The sequence below is a fragment of the Zonotrichia albicollis genome, chromosome 12 (assembly GCF_047830755.1).
Source record: "Zonotrichia albicollis isolate bZonAlb1 chromosome 12, bZonAlb1.hap1, whole genome shotgun sequence".
NCBI classification, from domain to species: domain Eukaryota; kingdom Metazoa; phylum Chordata; class Aves; order Passeriformes; family Passerellidae; genus Zonotrichia; species Zonotrichia albicollis.
In genome coordinates, this window is record NC_133830.1 from 278,547 (window position 1) to 293,522 (window position 14,976).

General features: G+C 46.3%; 1 protein-coding gene across 11 annotated transcripts in view; it reads left to right on the forward strand.

Moving 5' to 3' along the window:
- TMCC1 (transmembrane and coiled-coil domain family 1) overlaps positions 1–14,976 on the forward strand; it is a 74,783-nt gene that overhangs the window by 47,639 nt on the left and 12,168 nt on the right. For 8 of the 11 annotated variants that reach the window (XM_074550236.1, XM_074550238.1, XM_074550237.1 and 5 more), the window contains one exon: positions 13,170–14,104. In XM_074550236.1, coding sequence (XP_074406337.1) covers positions 13,170–14,104 — 935 coding nt within the window. Of the gene's footprint in view, positions 1–3,686; positions 3,855–11,506; positions 12,398–12,450; positions 12,586–13,169; positions 14,105–14,976 lie in introns of those variants that run through there. The other 3 variants (XM_014269253.2, XM_074550240.1, XM_074550242.1) reach the window with 3 other exon arrangements.

The window sequence follows — 14,976 nt, forward strand, 5'->3', positions numbered from 1 at the left end:
CACATCACTGCGGTTATTGATCCAGGAGTGCCATTGGGATATTAAGTCTTCACTGCCTCTACAACATTCTAGTCAATAAAGGCAACTTGGAACTTGAATTTTCTGCTAATTTCTCACTCTCTCATATAATGTTCTGCATTACTTCATATTTGGCAGCATTCAGACTCTTCTTCATAAGTGGATTTAGCCCCTGCTGTATTTTTTTCCAAACCCTTTGGTTTTAAGGGGTCCTGCAAAGAGTTCTCATCTTGTTACAGGTGGTCATATAAGCATCTAATCTCTGTAAGTTTTAACCTCTATCAAAGCTCATTTGCTCCCACCCCTGCAATTAGTCGTCTTTCCAGTTTTACTGAGTAACTTCAGGAAATAAATACTCTAGAATGTAAGCAAGCTACAAGCTGCCCCTGGCTGCATCCCTGTACTGAGAGCACTTGGAGCAGGGTGCTTAGTGCCCCATTCCTTCCCTGCCCTTCTCAGTGCTGGCTCAAATTAGGAGGCTTGGTTCTTGGCTGAGGCATTTGGAATGTCTGTCTTCCCCCACGCAGCTGAGGCCTGATGCCATCGTCCGGCTCCAGCTGCAGTGGCTCTGTCTCTGCTGTGTCAGGCTGTCACAGCAGGGAGGTGAGGAGTTCCTGCAGCAATGAGACCTGCACAGACTCGCTGCAGAATTGCAGCATGCCAGAGCTGTTTGAGTTTTGTTTGCATGGAAGAGTGCCTCTTGGTGCTCTTTGTATGATGTTTTTATTTCTTTGTGCGTGTAGATGTGTCTTTTTTACGGCATGGGACACCAGTGCTCTGGTGCTATACAAAGTCACTGAGAAAAGCATGCATTCCTTTTGGATGACTGAGACAGAGTCCTCTTATTGGTGGTGAAATTCCGCCTGGTAGGTTTGGTTTTATTGCTCTGTAGCAATAAAACTTTTGAAGGCTCTCTGATTATATTAAGAAGACTAATTAGCATATTTTCATGGATCTGTTTTATTGCTTTATGTGGTAAAATTATCTATCTGAATAGTAGTAAAATTCATGTGAATCAGACTGGGTTGTACCTAACATCAGCTGCTTCCTAAGTAAGTCTAATGGCATTCTTTCTGCACAAGCAATTTCACCATCCTTCCCTCTCACCCCTGTTAAGTCAGATCTGCTGTTGTTAACAGAAAAAATATCTTGGGCATCTGGAGGTTTCTTGGTATAAATACTGCTTTCTGAGAGGGAAATCTGCCATATGAATTTGAAACAGCTCCTTGAAAAAGAGACTTTCTTCTTTTTTCTCTAAATGTCTTGCTGTTGTATTAGGTTGTGATTCCAAATCCAGTGTGTGCTCTGAACTTGTGCAAGAATAGAAATTATTCCGTTTCTGCATTTAGCCTGGACAGTGGGTTTTTAGTAGCCATTTCTCACTAGACTCTTGCAATGGAGTGGATGCCTCTTGGCCTGTTGCTGCTGCGGATGGAGTCGGGCACTCTCTGCAGTGCTGTGCAGCGCCGTCAGGGCGTTTGTGATGAGGCCCTGCTGCAGGCCCTGGGTGAGTGGGTGATCACAGAGATGGGGCAGATGTGGTCTGGGATCCTCGTTTGGTACAGGTCAGTGACCAATACCAATGTTTCTGTTTAAGAGCCTTTTTTACACCTTGAATGTGTTTGTTAGTGGACTCAATAGTCAGAGAATATTAATATTTAATACTACCATAGGTTGATACATTTTTAGAGATCCTTTTACCATTTAACCCTGAAAATTGCCACAGAGAAATAGTAATGCAAATGTTAGTTGAATTAAATTTCCTGTAGTTTCTGGAGTTTGCAGTCATTTTCACGTCAGTATGTTGCAGTTTGCAATCCATGATGTTATGATCGGTTGGGGTAGTTTCATTTTCATTTGTGTTCTTTGCACATCTTGGCCTTGGTTACTGCAGTGCTGCCTCCTGGGCTCTTGGCAAGGCACGGAGCTGCTGACAGGTGCAGCTCTGAGGGAGCCGGTGCCGTGGCAGAGCCCGAGCGTTGCTGGCAGCAGTGCTGCCACCCTGCAGTTCCCGCTGCAGGCCCAGGTACACCAGGCACCTGTCAGCGATGGCAGGACGGGGACTGCGGGTGACCCAGAATTGCCCCACAGACTCTTCTGAGAGCCGCCTTCCTCTTGCCTTTTCCCTCATCCATTGTCCTTTATGTCCTGTTCTGTGATGTCACAGAAATGACCACACAAACGCTTTTAGGGCTGTATCATTTAACATCTCCACCCCAACGTGGCTTGTCTCCTTCATGAATCAGATGTTACCACTCCTGCCCTGTGGACTGTTTTCGTTCTCAGTTCTTGTTTGTTCTAAATGGCCTGTGCAATGCCCTTGCCATTTCATCATAATGCTTTTTCAGAAATGCCGCCTGACATACCAGTATAATTTGAGACAATGTATTTTCAGCTATTCTTCCTCTGATTTTGGTTCTTACAAAATACATTTTTGGATTTTAATTCCTCTTCTCTTTTTTCCTAATGAAAACTGAATTTTGCACATAGGAATATTTTCTTTCACATTACCTGTGATCTGAGTCAGTTAGGAGTTTCTTCTCCGTTACATTCCTGAAATTTGTATTTTAGGAGTTAACATTTCGGTGCAGAATTTCTTCACGTTACTTGTGCATTACTGCAAGTGAAGAAATTTATTGGAAAAAACCACAAACCTACCAAACCTTAGCACTGTGATGTCTGTCAGTCTCAAAGAGTCATTGTCTCAAAGGTTCAGACATAAATTAAAATGGGAAAGTTCAGCCCTTGTATTGGTACTGGTGGCAGATATGCTGCAGTATACATGCAGTGGGGAGCTCCTAAAAGGCCACTCCATTCCTGTCAGGTTGGGTGGTTCCTGATATTTCAGCCTTGGGAGCACCTTGCATACTCTAAATATAATGGTTCTGAAGATCCCAAACTTAGATTATGTATGGCTTGTCTTCGGATCATCTGGGTGAGTGATAATATTTGCCATGAACAGAATATCAGTGAGACAAAGAAGAGCAAGGGGAGAAATAGCCATGCAGGTGAGGGTGGCCTTTTACAAATGTGTCTGAAGGAGTGGGGCTGGGTGGCATAAGGTGCTGTGAGTCAGAGATGTCAGACAGGGTGATGAGCCTTCGTTTTACCTCTTCGAAATATGATAGTAAAACACATTTTCTTTGACAAAGAAATTGAGGGTAGGGGATAAGAGGTGCTGAGGTTTCTTCATGCTCCAAGGTCAGCTGTGGTAACAGTGCTGTGCTGGCACTGTTGTGTACTGGAGTCCTTCTGTGACAAAGTCAGAGCTTCAGCCTTCCAGGAGATCACGTTCATATTCGGAAAATTTTGTTTAGTGACTATTAAATAGCGTTTCAGCACTGCTGTAATTAGGGCTTATAGTTTATAGGTGGATTTATGTCCTGCTGTGCGTTTTTGAATCTCCAGTGCCAATTCTGCTTGGCCTTTGCTCCCAGGTCTGTTATGTTGTGTTGCTGAGGAGCAGCTGTGTCACTTAGACTCTATTGATCTGCTCTTGATTTGGCTGTCTGTTATCCTGAACTATTCCTCTGGCTCAAAGTATAGTTTAAAACAGTGTCAGGCGTTGCGCAGTGGCTGGAAGGGCTGTAGCTTTAAATGCCGTGTCGCGGTCCTGCGGCCGGGCTGGTCCCGCCGGGGAGCCGCGCTCGGGCCGGGCCGGCGCTCAGCCATGCGCGCCCGGCAGCGGCGCTCGGGCGGCGCTCGCTCCGGCCCATGGCCGCGGCCCTGCCCGGCCGGTGCCCGGCGCCGCGCCCGCCCATGGCTGCGCGGGGATGTTCATGTGGTGCTGCTGTGCCTGCGTGTGCTGTGAAAGCGACTTCTGCGAGCCCACAAAGGTGAGCGCCTTGTACGGGAACAGTTGTAGCTGTCACGTTTGGCTGTTTTATTTAAGTCTCCGGTAGAACTTGACCTCATTTTGTGCATCAGCCTTGGAAACCCTCCATTTTTCCTCTGGGCACTGCTGTTGAATTTCAGTAGTTGTTTTTTTTTAATATAGTTTTTCTTTGCTTTTGAAGCTGGGAAGTGCAAAAAGGCTCCTGTCTGAGTGAGTGTTACAATCCATAAACAAGATCAAATGTGGTGCTGCTTTTTGGGATTTTCTGTTTTTGTAGTTTTGTGGTTTGGTTTGTATGATACAGTGAGTGATGAAAGAGATGGGAGATGCAGAAGATGCAGATGCAGCCCAGTGTCAGAGAGAAGTATTTGCACTGGTAGCTTTTTTAATGTGACCTCTTGTTTTGCTGTTTTTAGCTGTGCAAAATGTATTTTCAGGAAGTAGTAAACAAACTGCAGAACCATATTCTTTTCCAGATAAAAAAGAGTAAATGTGCTGCTTCCCATAGACCCAGTGACCTTCAGAAATGATTAAGTATTTTTCTTCTGTTTCATTGAGCTGTGTAGCTCAGCATTGCCCTTTTTCAGTCTGCATTAACAGTAAACTGTATCTTCCCCTCCTCCCCCATTTATTAAATACCAAAGAGAGACAGTAAGGTCTTTGATGCTCTGATCTGCAACACAAAATAGAAGCTATTTCTCTTTGAATTGTTGCAGTTAGCTCTCCCATGCTCTGTGGTCCAGTGTTTGAGGAAAAAAGAAACCTGGGATTCAAACTGTTTTTTTGACATAGCTGATGGTTTACCCGGGGTCTGTTACAGTCCGCAGAAGACATGGTTGAAAGGTTGAATAGTATTCCTGTTGTGTTTGAAACACATATGTCTAATATATTTATTTCATTAACTTTGATTTTCCCAAAAGAAAATAATACCTTCTATATGTGTACTTTGTCTCACTGCATTCATTATTCTTCATAATAAAAGCGACACACAGGTGGCTCTCAGGAAAGATGCCTGTTGTTGAGTTGCAGAGGTGCAGACTGCGGTGGTACAGGGCAGCAGGAAAGCCCAGGGGGTTACACATGTTCCACATCATAGGTTGATAGATATGCATGCTTTGCATCTTGTCACACCGAACTTGAGACTACTGCATCACCTCTTGAGAGCTGAAGAGAGGAACAGTGAGCACAGGATACCATGTTCTGTGCTCTCTAGGCCAGGTCAGGGTAGTCTGAACAGCTTTCTACCGTATGTTGAGGAGATGCTGCTCTGAGGGCTATCTCTAAATGGAGTTCTCAGTGGGGATTCTTAGCTTTTGCAGGAACACTGAAAGCAGCATAGTGGTTTCAGTATTTACCTAATTCAGTGTTCCCTGTGGATTTCTGGACAAGTGCCCTGTTGCCTGACCCTGACAGGTGCTCGTCACCCCTTGAATGCGTCTTCCTCTCTGATGTCTCGTTGCTTGCTGTTCTCTTCCAGGTTTCCGAAGGCATCTGTGCCGCACGTGAGCGGCCCTGAGCAGGGCATGTTCATGGGCTGAGAGCACTGCCCTTGCTCACAGTGTCTTGTCCTTTACAAGCTGTGTTTGCCATTTGGAGCGATCTTAGAGATTTAGTTGGTGCTAATGCAGGAACGCCTGCAGCACTTGGAGTAAACCAGCTGCTTTTGAACGAAGCAGGAGTCTGAAGCAGCTGTACTGTACGTTTGTGACAAGTATGATCTTATTTGGTACTATGTGTATGTTGTACTACAAAGGCTTTAAATAAGGAAATATGTCAAGAAATGCCCTATGGCAATGGCAAAGCAGTATATTCACAGGAAGCATGAATCTTGTTGCTTTGAATTACTTAATATTGTATTGTTGATTGGATAAACTTCAGGGAGGAGTTTGGTTATGGTCACAGTATGTGTTGTACCTGCAACAAATACTACAGTTAAAAATAAAGAAATGAAGGAAGTGTAGAAGTATAGTTGCTGGAGCCCTTCAGATTAAACACTTGGAGGGGATGTGCATGTTAAAACTCAGCAGAGACACATCCCCTGAAAAAGGGAGAATGTTTGCTCTTGCACATGGCTGTTCTGTGCAGAAGGATCATGCAGAGGCATTTGTCCTTCCAGACTTCAGATCCAGTTTGCTCCAATGCTTTGCAAGTCAAAGTTAACTTGCAACCATAAAATTAAGCTGTGTTCTTTACAAATGAATATATAATATGCAATAATAATCTCTGTTCATCAGATAGCAACTTGAAGCATAAAAGTCTGGGAAATGTTAACAAAAATTTTGTCTCTCAGGTAATGAGATGTGACTCAAACACTGGGAAAAATAGGATGAGATTTTAAAAAAATCAGAACCAAACAAAAAAACCACACATCATTTTACATAGTCACTTTCCTTTAAAAGCTTGTATAAACTTGTTTCTTAATCCACCCTCTTCTGCTGGTTCCTGTACTTAACTTTTGCTCAGCTTTACCTCATTTCCTATCCTTATTTTTGTAACTTCTAGCCTGACTGGCACTCCCCACTAGAAATCAGGAGCTGCTAAAATAAACATCCATGGTTGTTATTTTGGCCGTATCTTTTGCTGTGTCATCCCTTATCACCTCCTACAAGTTCTTGTGTATAATTCAGTTCTTTCCTATTTTTCCGACCAGATTGTTGTGTCCGTTCCCTTGGACTTCCCTCACCCTCAATGTTGCCTTGTTTATTCAGTCAACACTGATGATTTTCTGCTTGACTAGTCTAGCTTTAGGAAACCATTACTGAATTGGGCCATCAAGACTTACTTTTTTTGCTCAAAAATATATTTTTCTCAGGATTTCAGAAATTTGAGGTCAAGAAGGTGATGTCTTTGGCCGCGATGTTGTTTAAAAGGAATTAAAGGGGCTGTAGACAGCCTCTTAAGGGAGACTTTACACTGCATTGTGTCAATCCCTTCTGTCTCTGGATGTCAGTGAGTACTTGTAGGCCAAGCTAGTGCCTGGTCCCACGTGTTCCAGTCCTGCTTGAGGGAACAGCTTGTGCAGTGCTCCTTGCCTCAGCCCACCATACTGGGCTGGTAGGCATCAGGGATGCGTGTGCCTGAGGGGCAGTTGGGAAAGAGGGAGGTCAGCTTGTAGCTTCAGCTACCTCTTAACCAGTTAATAAGCGAAACATTTGCTTGCCGAGAGGCAGGGGGCCCTGGGCAGGGGGAGTCAAGCAGGGGGAACATGTGGAGCCCCCTGGACCCCCCTGCACTGACAGCAAGGTGCTGTGGGGGAAGCATCTGTGAGCAGCCTTCACTGACAAGGCTGCACTGGAGCTCCCCTGTGGAACAAGTGGTGTTGGTTGTGACAGAAGCTGCCTCTGGGACAGCGAGTATGATGCCGTGTGGCAGCAGCATCTTTCATCATTGCTCCCAACGCCAGGAAGGGCTGCAGCTGAATATGGGTCTGCTGCTGACAACTCTGAGGAACAGACAGCTGGCTGCTTTACAGCTAAACTATTTTTGGCACTTGATGTGACACATGAAGTCACATCTCCATTTCATACTGAATTAGGTACAAGGCCATGGGCAAGTCGCCCTGCAGCTGGCTTTACCAAATCCCAAGTGAAGGTTTGTTAACATGCCTCAGGCCATTGCTTGAGGGATGCTGCTCTTGGCACCAGTGCCAAATGAAGCAGTCCCAGGTCACCTTTTCCTCCAGTGGTATTTCTGCTGTCTTGGGCCTGATGGTGAACCACATTTGGGAAAGTAGTAAGAACATCCCCAAGCACTTTATCACTTGGTTCCCAGTGAACTCACAGATTGGCTCTAGAGGGAGCTGCTGTCCTGTCTGTCCCCAGGCTGTGCCAGTACAGGGTTAGGCAGGGAGCTGCTTGGCTTGGACCCCCCTACAGAAAGGGAATGCCCAGTTGCATGCAGCATATGTGAAATGTTTCCCCTCTGTGGCTGCCCACAGCCCTTCTGTCCGGGGAGGGACATGCCCTCTCCCCTCTCTCCAAAGCAGGCCTGTGGGGCTCTGTGTTGGCGGATGTACCATTAGCGCATTCCTGTTGCAGCAATCATCACTCGTGACTGTTTAACTATTGTGAGTAAGGTGTAAAGCCATTTCCTCTTGGTGTCGCAGTGTTGGTTTCCTGCTCAAGCTGTTGTCTGAGGCAGGCAAAGGCATTGTACTGGAATTTTTTATTGAATATTTTTCAGAGTAATTTTTCATTTTTTCTCGCTTTTTTTTTTAAACCCATAACCATGGTGATCTTCCCATCATTTTGAGGGTTAATTGCTCATAGGCAAAGGCTGTATAACTTTCAGAAATCCCCATTTTATAATCTAAACAATGAGCTGTGCTGTGAAAAACACACAGCAAGACTTCCTTGAGCTGTCCATCTGTTTGTGTGCTTTCCTTAGCCAGGTTTAATTTGGATTTGGATTTAGGAGCATGCTAGAGACACCTCAGTACAGTTGCTGTCAAGGATGACCATAGGTTTCTGTGGGTGAGTGGCTGGAGCCTGTTAAAAAGCAAAGCTGCTGCAGCTTCTGAAGGTTCAATCACTCAATACAGTATTTCAGAATAACTGCAGTGTGTCACAAGGAATCACACTGGACGTGTTTTTTGCTTTTCCTTTTTCTTGACAGTAAATCCAAGGCAGCTGTTTTGTAGAGCGGGAGCACGTATGCACCCTGAGCACTTGCTGAAGGAAGGTGGAAGGTAATTTGTAAATGAATCCGCATGTGAGTGAGGAGTTGTTTCTAGGGATGGTTCAGTGCAGCAGTATTTAGATCTTCTGTTTATATTTACCTGAGAGATGAACGAACAGAAATATTCTCCCTTACATATGCTGTTGCGCAGGATTTGGAATCACAGAAATATGCAACTAGAAGTAAGTAGTGACCCATAGAGTCGCTGGTATCGGACGTGTGGCAATGTTGCAACAGACAGATCCACAAATGCAGGATGTGGAAGTAGTATCTGGAAGATACTCAAAAGCTTTCTGGACATGGTCCTGGACAACTGCTGGCTCTTGGTGGCCCTGCCTGAGGAGGTGGTTGGACCAGGTAAACTCCAGAGGTCCCTTCCAACCCCAACTGATCTGTGATTCAATAACAACCTTTAAAAAGCAAAGCATCAGAAAAACAGACTCTTAATTCTAGATCACGTGTAGGTCATAAAGAGCTTATTGCATCACCCCAGTGGGTGAGGCAGGGGAGTTTGTGACACTTTTTCATTTCCTTTGAGACCTGTGGTAAGTTGTGCCCTATACAATGACTGTGTTGGATCCAGAGGAACAGGACACTGGCTGCTCATGAGACAGTGGGGCTGCTGCCACGTTAACCCATGTGTTTCAAGAGTCATGTGCTGCAGGTGGCATGCAGAGAGGTGACTTGTGATTGTTGATGGCACTTAATCTAAGGTGTTAAGGGTACCTCATAGTAAGTTGTGAAGTTTAAGTATCTCTTCATTGTACCTGCTGGGGACTACGTGTGTGCTCATTCAAATGTGCACTTAGGTAATGCAGATCCAATGAAATGGGGCCTGGGGGGGCTTTTACTCTGCAGATGTGGTTGGGCACAAAGAATGGTGGGGTTTTTTCTCCCCTGTGATTTTTATTTCCTCTGAGGCATTGATTAGAGGTCTTGCTTACTAACAAACCAACTCCCTTGTAACTGTCATCAGAGATTTTTAGTCTCTGCTCCTGTGCCTGCCTGAGGCTGGCGACCATCTGTCCGCCTAGTGTGGAGGGGTTGGCCAAGTCTCTGTGCCCAAGCCTGCATCTGCCATGCACTAATGATGCTGTTGAGTGGTGTTTCCAAACAGGAAGTCTAAAACCTATGACTTTCTATGAGTCTCATAGATTTTCTGTCTGTATGACTGTATTGCCTTCAGCACAGTGGGAAAAGGAAGCCAAACAAATTCTGAATGTTTTCATGGTTAGTTTTAGCTGCCAGTCAGGTGTGCGGTCAGTGGGAAGGTGATTAACCCAGGCACCTCAGGTGCTTTAGCTTCTTTCCGGGGCTGTGCAGCCTCACTCTGAGCTCCCCTGAATCACTTTGCCCTCCATGTGTTTATTTTAAGTAGCATGACAATTTTCAGTCACACTTGTGAAGCTCCAGGCTTCACAAGGGGAGGGAGGAGGAAGCAGGAGTTGCCCCCTTGCAGCCGGCTTGCTCTGAAAGCTCTGTTTGCTTAGGCGAGCTGCTCTGAGTGTTTAAAAACAATAATCCATCTTCTTGATGAATGACCGGTATGTGCTTTTACTGAGGAGTTTTAGGAGGGTGAAATACCTTTAAAGGAACTGCTGTATTTAATCTTCAGCAGCACCAAAAGGCACCATGAGGTGCTTTCTGGGCTGTGTGATGCAGAATAGAGACATTGGAAAGCGTGTACAGGAGGGAAAGCCTGAGAGCATTAACAGTTGAGAATTTGGTAAGATCTTGAGAAAGTGTAAGGCCCTCACATGATTTCACCTGCTTTGTGGCATAATTCCAAAGCAGTTCTCAGTGTACCTCCTGGTGGGAGGGCACACAGCTCCCCTTAACTGGACTGTCAGATATTACGGAAAATTGTATTGCAAGAGAGATTGACTATTGAATTCTAACCCCTATTCTTATACAAACATTGATCATTATAGTACTTAATTTACCAGCATTTTTTCAGGACAGATTGACCATCATCTCAAATTAAATAATATGTCATCAGCATTTCCCAGGGACCCAGCTTGTGCTGAGTCTTCCCTTTACAAAGCCTTGTCGATATGGACAAAGTATTTAAATTGTCTCAGTTCTGTTCCAGAACTGCACTTATTCAGCCTTTTCCTTTTGAATTGGAAAGAACCCTTTTTGTTATTTCCGAATAATATCCACACAGCTGGTAATTATAAAGCATTATCCCAACTTGGTTTATTCTGTTACTGCTGTTCTAGTTCATTTTCTACCACAGGTGTAAGGAGATAACCTGGGCATATTTGCTGAAGTCAACTGACTTTAAAAGGGGGGGAAGAGAAAGTTTCTACCAAATTTTTCTCTCACAAAACTTGTGTCATGAGAGGAAGAGTGTACCATATTGGTGTAATTTATGGTAACTATCCATACACACATACTAATTATACCAAACCTGGAGTAAATTAAGCTGCTAGAAACTCTTTGCTGAAAAGTAGTGTTGAAGCCCCAGTAGTTCTGTGAAAATGATCTGTGCAGATTTCAGCTCAGAGCCTCTGGGCTGCAGAAAAACTGGTGATGAGCTGTTGTTTGGTTCTGAGACACTGGGTCAGTCCCATGCTTACTCACTCTTACTACTGCTGAGAAAAAAAATCAATTATGAAAAGAAAAAGAAAAAAAATTATATTAAATTAAATTGTGGAAGTTTTGCATCAAAACTGTGGATCTTTCTGGTTTTCATTGTCTGTCATTAAATACTAAAATGTCCTCAGTGTGGAGGAGGTAGAGATGGTTAAGAATGGATTGAGAAGCCCTTGGTTCACAGGCAGTTAACAGCGCTATGATTGTCTCGGTGTGCTGCGCAGATGCTCTGTGCTGCTGTGGGGTGGCGGCTGTTGGCGGAGCTGCTCTCCGGGGGAGGCACAGACCAGCTGTGCCCTGGGTGCTGGGGATGCTCCCAGGGCAAGCGTGCCCTGCACAGGCCAAGTCTTTGTGTTTGTCTGGGCCATAGGGAGAAGTCTGATCACTGACAGCCCTGGAAAAATCTTAGTGAAGTTACAAATTCCAAGAAGAGGTGTCTTTACAAATGTGTATCACTTGCAAATGCATGTCCCTACATCTCAGAAACAATATGTGCAGTACTGGATCTGCTGATACACTGATATCATGTATAGTGTTGGTCCCACTGATTAATATTAATTCTTAGCACCAATTTTCCATTGATCTCTCCAGAGCTCCAGGGTTTCTACCACTCAAACTTATTAAGAAAGCAGTTGATATTTAGGAGTCACAACAGACCAAGAAATTATATTCTGTTTATAATAGAAGTTTCCAGCAGCTGAGTTCCTGTAGAAAATGAATCAATTGCTTCCCCAGGTGTCTGGTTTTCCTCTTGATGGGGCAACAGAGAACCTTAGGGTTATGGGAAAGAGCCCGGGTAACCCCCGGCGCCGGCCAGTGTTGCAGACTGCGGGGTTTTTTGCATTAAATACGGAATGATGAACCGTGAGAGAGGTTACAGTTAAGTGTAACGGCATTTTTGTTTTGTAAAGCGCATATTCCCAATCACGGGACATGGTTCTGCGGCTGGGCAGTAGCGGTGGGTCGGCTGGCAGCTGTGTCGGTGGAACGAGCCGGGAGCTGCCGGCCGGTCCCCGCCGAGCCGCGGGAGCAATCGCGGCTGCTCCCCAGCTCCTCGCCGGGACAGGGGCCGCGGGGTCCGAGCGTTGGTTGTCAAACCGGGGCTGGAGGTTCCCTGCGGGACGCGGGCGGCTCCGGCGAGGCCTCCGTGCCGCGAGGGGCCGGGCGGGGCCGGGCGGGGCCGCGGCGGGCGCGCAGCCATGCACGGGCGGCGGGCGGCCGGCGGGAGCCATGCACGGGGAGCGGGCGCTGCTGCCCCGCCGGGACAAGGTACGGCGCGGGCCCCGCGGGGCGGCCGCTCCAACGCCGGAGCACCCACCCGGGCCGGGATGGGGGGCATGGTCGGGGGAGGAGTGTCCGGGTCAGGAGCCGCCGGTGCGGCCGCACCTGCCCGGTCCTTCGCGGGTTCGCGGCGGGTGCTTGGCGGGCTGGATTGCGCTGAAACAGCCTGTAACCTGGTTTGTTTTTTTTTTCTTCATACGTGGGGTTTGTCTTTTGAAACTCACTTTTTTCCTCCCACTCGGAGACACCTGCTCGCAGGGTTTGCCGCGGCAAGGTGTGCATTAGGGTGCCTCTCAGGCTCCATTTTTCTGACCATAGTAGATCGGTTGTAGGTTTCGCTGTTGCTGCTGTTCAGAGAGGTGAAGCACTAGGAATGACTCGGGTGTGCTGTACTGTACAGTTAAACTGTGACTCCTGCTCTCAGTTACCTTCTTGGTCTCTTTGCTCTCTCTTGAGCCCCTGCCCTTGTACTGATATCTTGGAGTGCTCGGTCTGCCAAACTGAGATGCCCTGTTGCACGTTTGTGCTTGAGTTTTCAATTGTTTGAGGTGATTAAGTGGAGTCAAGTATGAGAGGTTTTGCTTTTTTTAAACTTTTGCTGGATCTCTGTAAAATATATGAAGCTCTCCTGATTGATACTGTCCCCTGGCCAGCTGATAAAAGGTACAATTTTTCAGAATTGGTTGGCATAAAGAAGAAAGCTTTTCTGTTGGTGAAGCTGCTGATTAGCACTCATGTTTCTCTCTGTCTCTGTGCTTAGATTGAGCGACTGGAAGTCAGCAGCTTGGCACAGACCTCCAGTGCCGTGGCCTCCAGCACTGATGGCAGCATCAATGCAGACTCCGTTGATGGGACCCCAGATCCTCAGCGGACAAAAGTGGCCATCACACACCTGCAGCAGAAGATACTGAAGCTGACAGAGCAGATCAAAATTGAGCAAACAGCCCGTGATGACAACGTGGCAGAGTACCTGAAATTGGCCAACAATGCAGACAAGCAGCAGAGTGCCCGCATTAAGCAAGTGTTTGAGAAGAAAAATCAAAAGTCAGCCCAGACCATCTTGCAGCTGCAGAAGAAATTGGAACATTACCATCGAAAGCTGCGAGAGATTGAACAGAATGGGATCCCTCGGCAGCCAAAGGATGTCTTCAGGGATATGCATCAGGGTTTGAAAGACGTTGGAGCAAAAGTCACTGGCTTCAGTGAGGGAGTGGTTGACAGTGTAAAAGGCGGACTTTCCAGTTTCTCCCAGGCCACACATTCAGCAGCAGGAGCTGTGGTTTCCAAACCCCGGGAGATTGCCTCCCTCATAAGGAACAAGTTTGGGAGTGCAGACAATATTGCTAATCTGAAAGACTCCTTAGAAGAAGGCCAGGAAGATGGGACAGGTGGCAAGGCTCTAGGTGTTATTCAGAACTTCCAGTCAAGCCCAAAGTATGGCAGTGAAGAGGATTGTTCCAGTGCCACATCAGGCTCGGTGGGAGCCAACAGTACAACAGGAGGCCCTGTGGGAGCTTCCAGCTCCAAAACAAACACTCTGGATATGCAGAGCTCAGGGTTTGATGCAATACTGCATGAGATACAAGAAATTCGAGAGACACAGGCAAGACTGGAAGAATCATTTGAGGACCTTAAGGTTCGCTACCAGAGGGATTACACGTTGATAATGCAGACCCTGCAGGAGGAGCGGTACAGGTATGTGCTGTGGTACTTCGTTTGACATTCCAATGCTGTGATTGCAAAGCACCAGAGTTGTGGATGGTAGTGCTCAGCAGGCTGTTCCCAGCAGCCTGATTCAAGTAGATGGTTCTGAGGTCTTCTCAGGACTATTCCCTCCCAGTTCTGCCTTTTATAAATATTTCTATCTTACTGCTCACCTCCCTCTCTGTACAAGAAAGAGATTGTAAGGAAAAAGGTTATTTCAAAATGTTTTCCAGATAAAAAGTGAAGCTGAAGAGGTCTAATAAGGTGTCCCAAAGCCAGGAGTAGTATGTTGATGCAATTACTGGTATCACACAGTGCTTTGCCCTGCAAAAAATCCTGAAAATATTTGGATCAAAGCAAATGACGGGGAACTAATGCGGACATGACTTGACCCTGCCTTCTCCAACACTCAGATCCATATCTACCAGGGAAAGAAATATTCCAGCTTTCTTCAAGTTCTCTAAAAATACATGATCTTGCCCATGTGCCAAAACTAAGATATCCCTTCCCTTCTTTGCTCAGTCCACAGTGGCAGCACCCAGGGAAATGAAGTTGAATTAAATGTCAGATACTGACAGTGCTCTTGTTGTGATTAGAGGACACTGGAAGCAGGTGACCTATGTTTCCATCAGTGTTCCCCTCACTGGAAGGGAATGGAAAGGTGGAGCAGTTGCTGCAGTACTGCTGATCCCTGACGAAGTCGCAGGGGAGAGGTGACAGTGGCCTTCAGTAAGGCAGCCTGGCCGGCTGAGGGAAGCTGCCCATGGAGAGGTGCTGAGGGAATGCTTCCCTTTCCTTGCTGGGTAGGAGAGGCTCTCTGCAGACTGCCCTGTGCTGTCCTGCCCAACACCCGATGTCCTCCA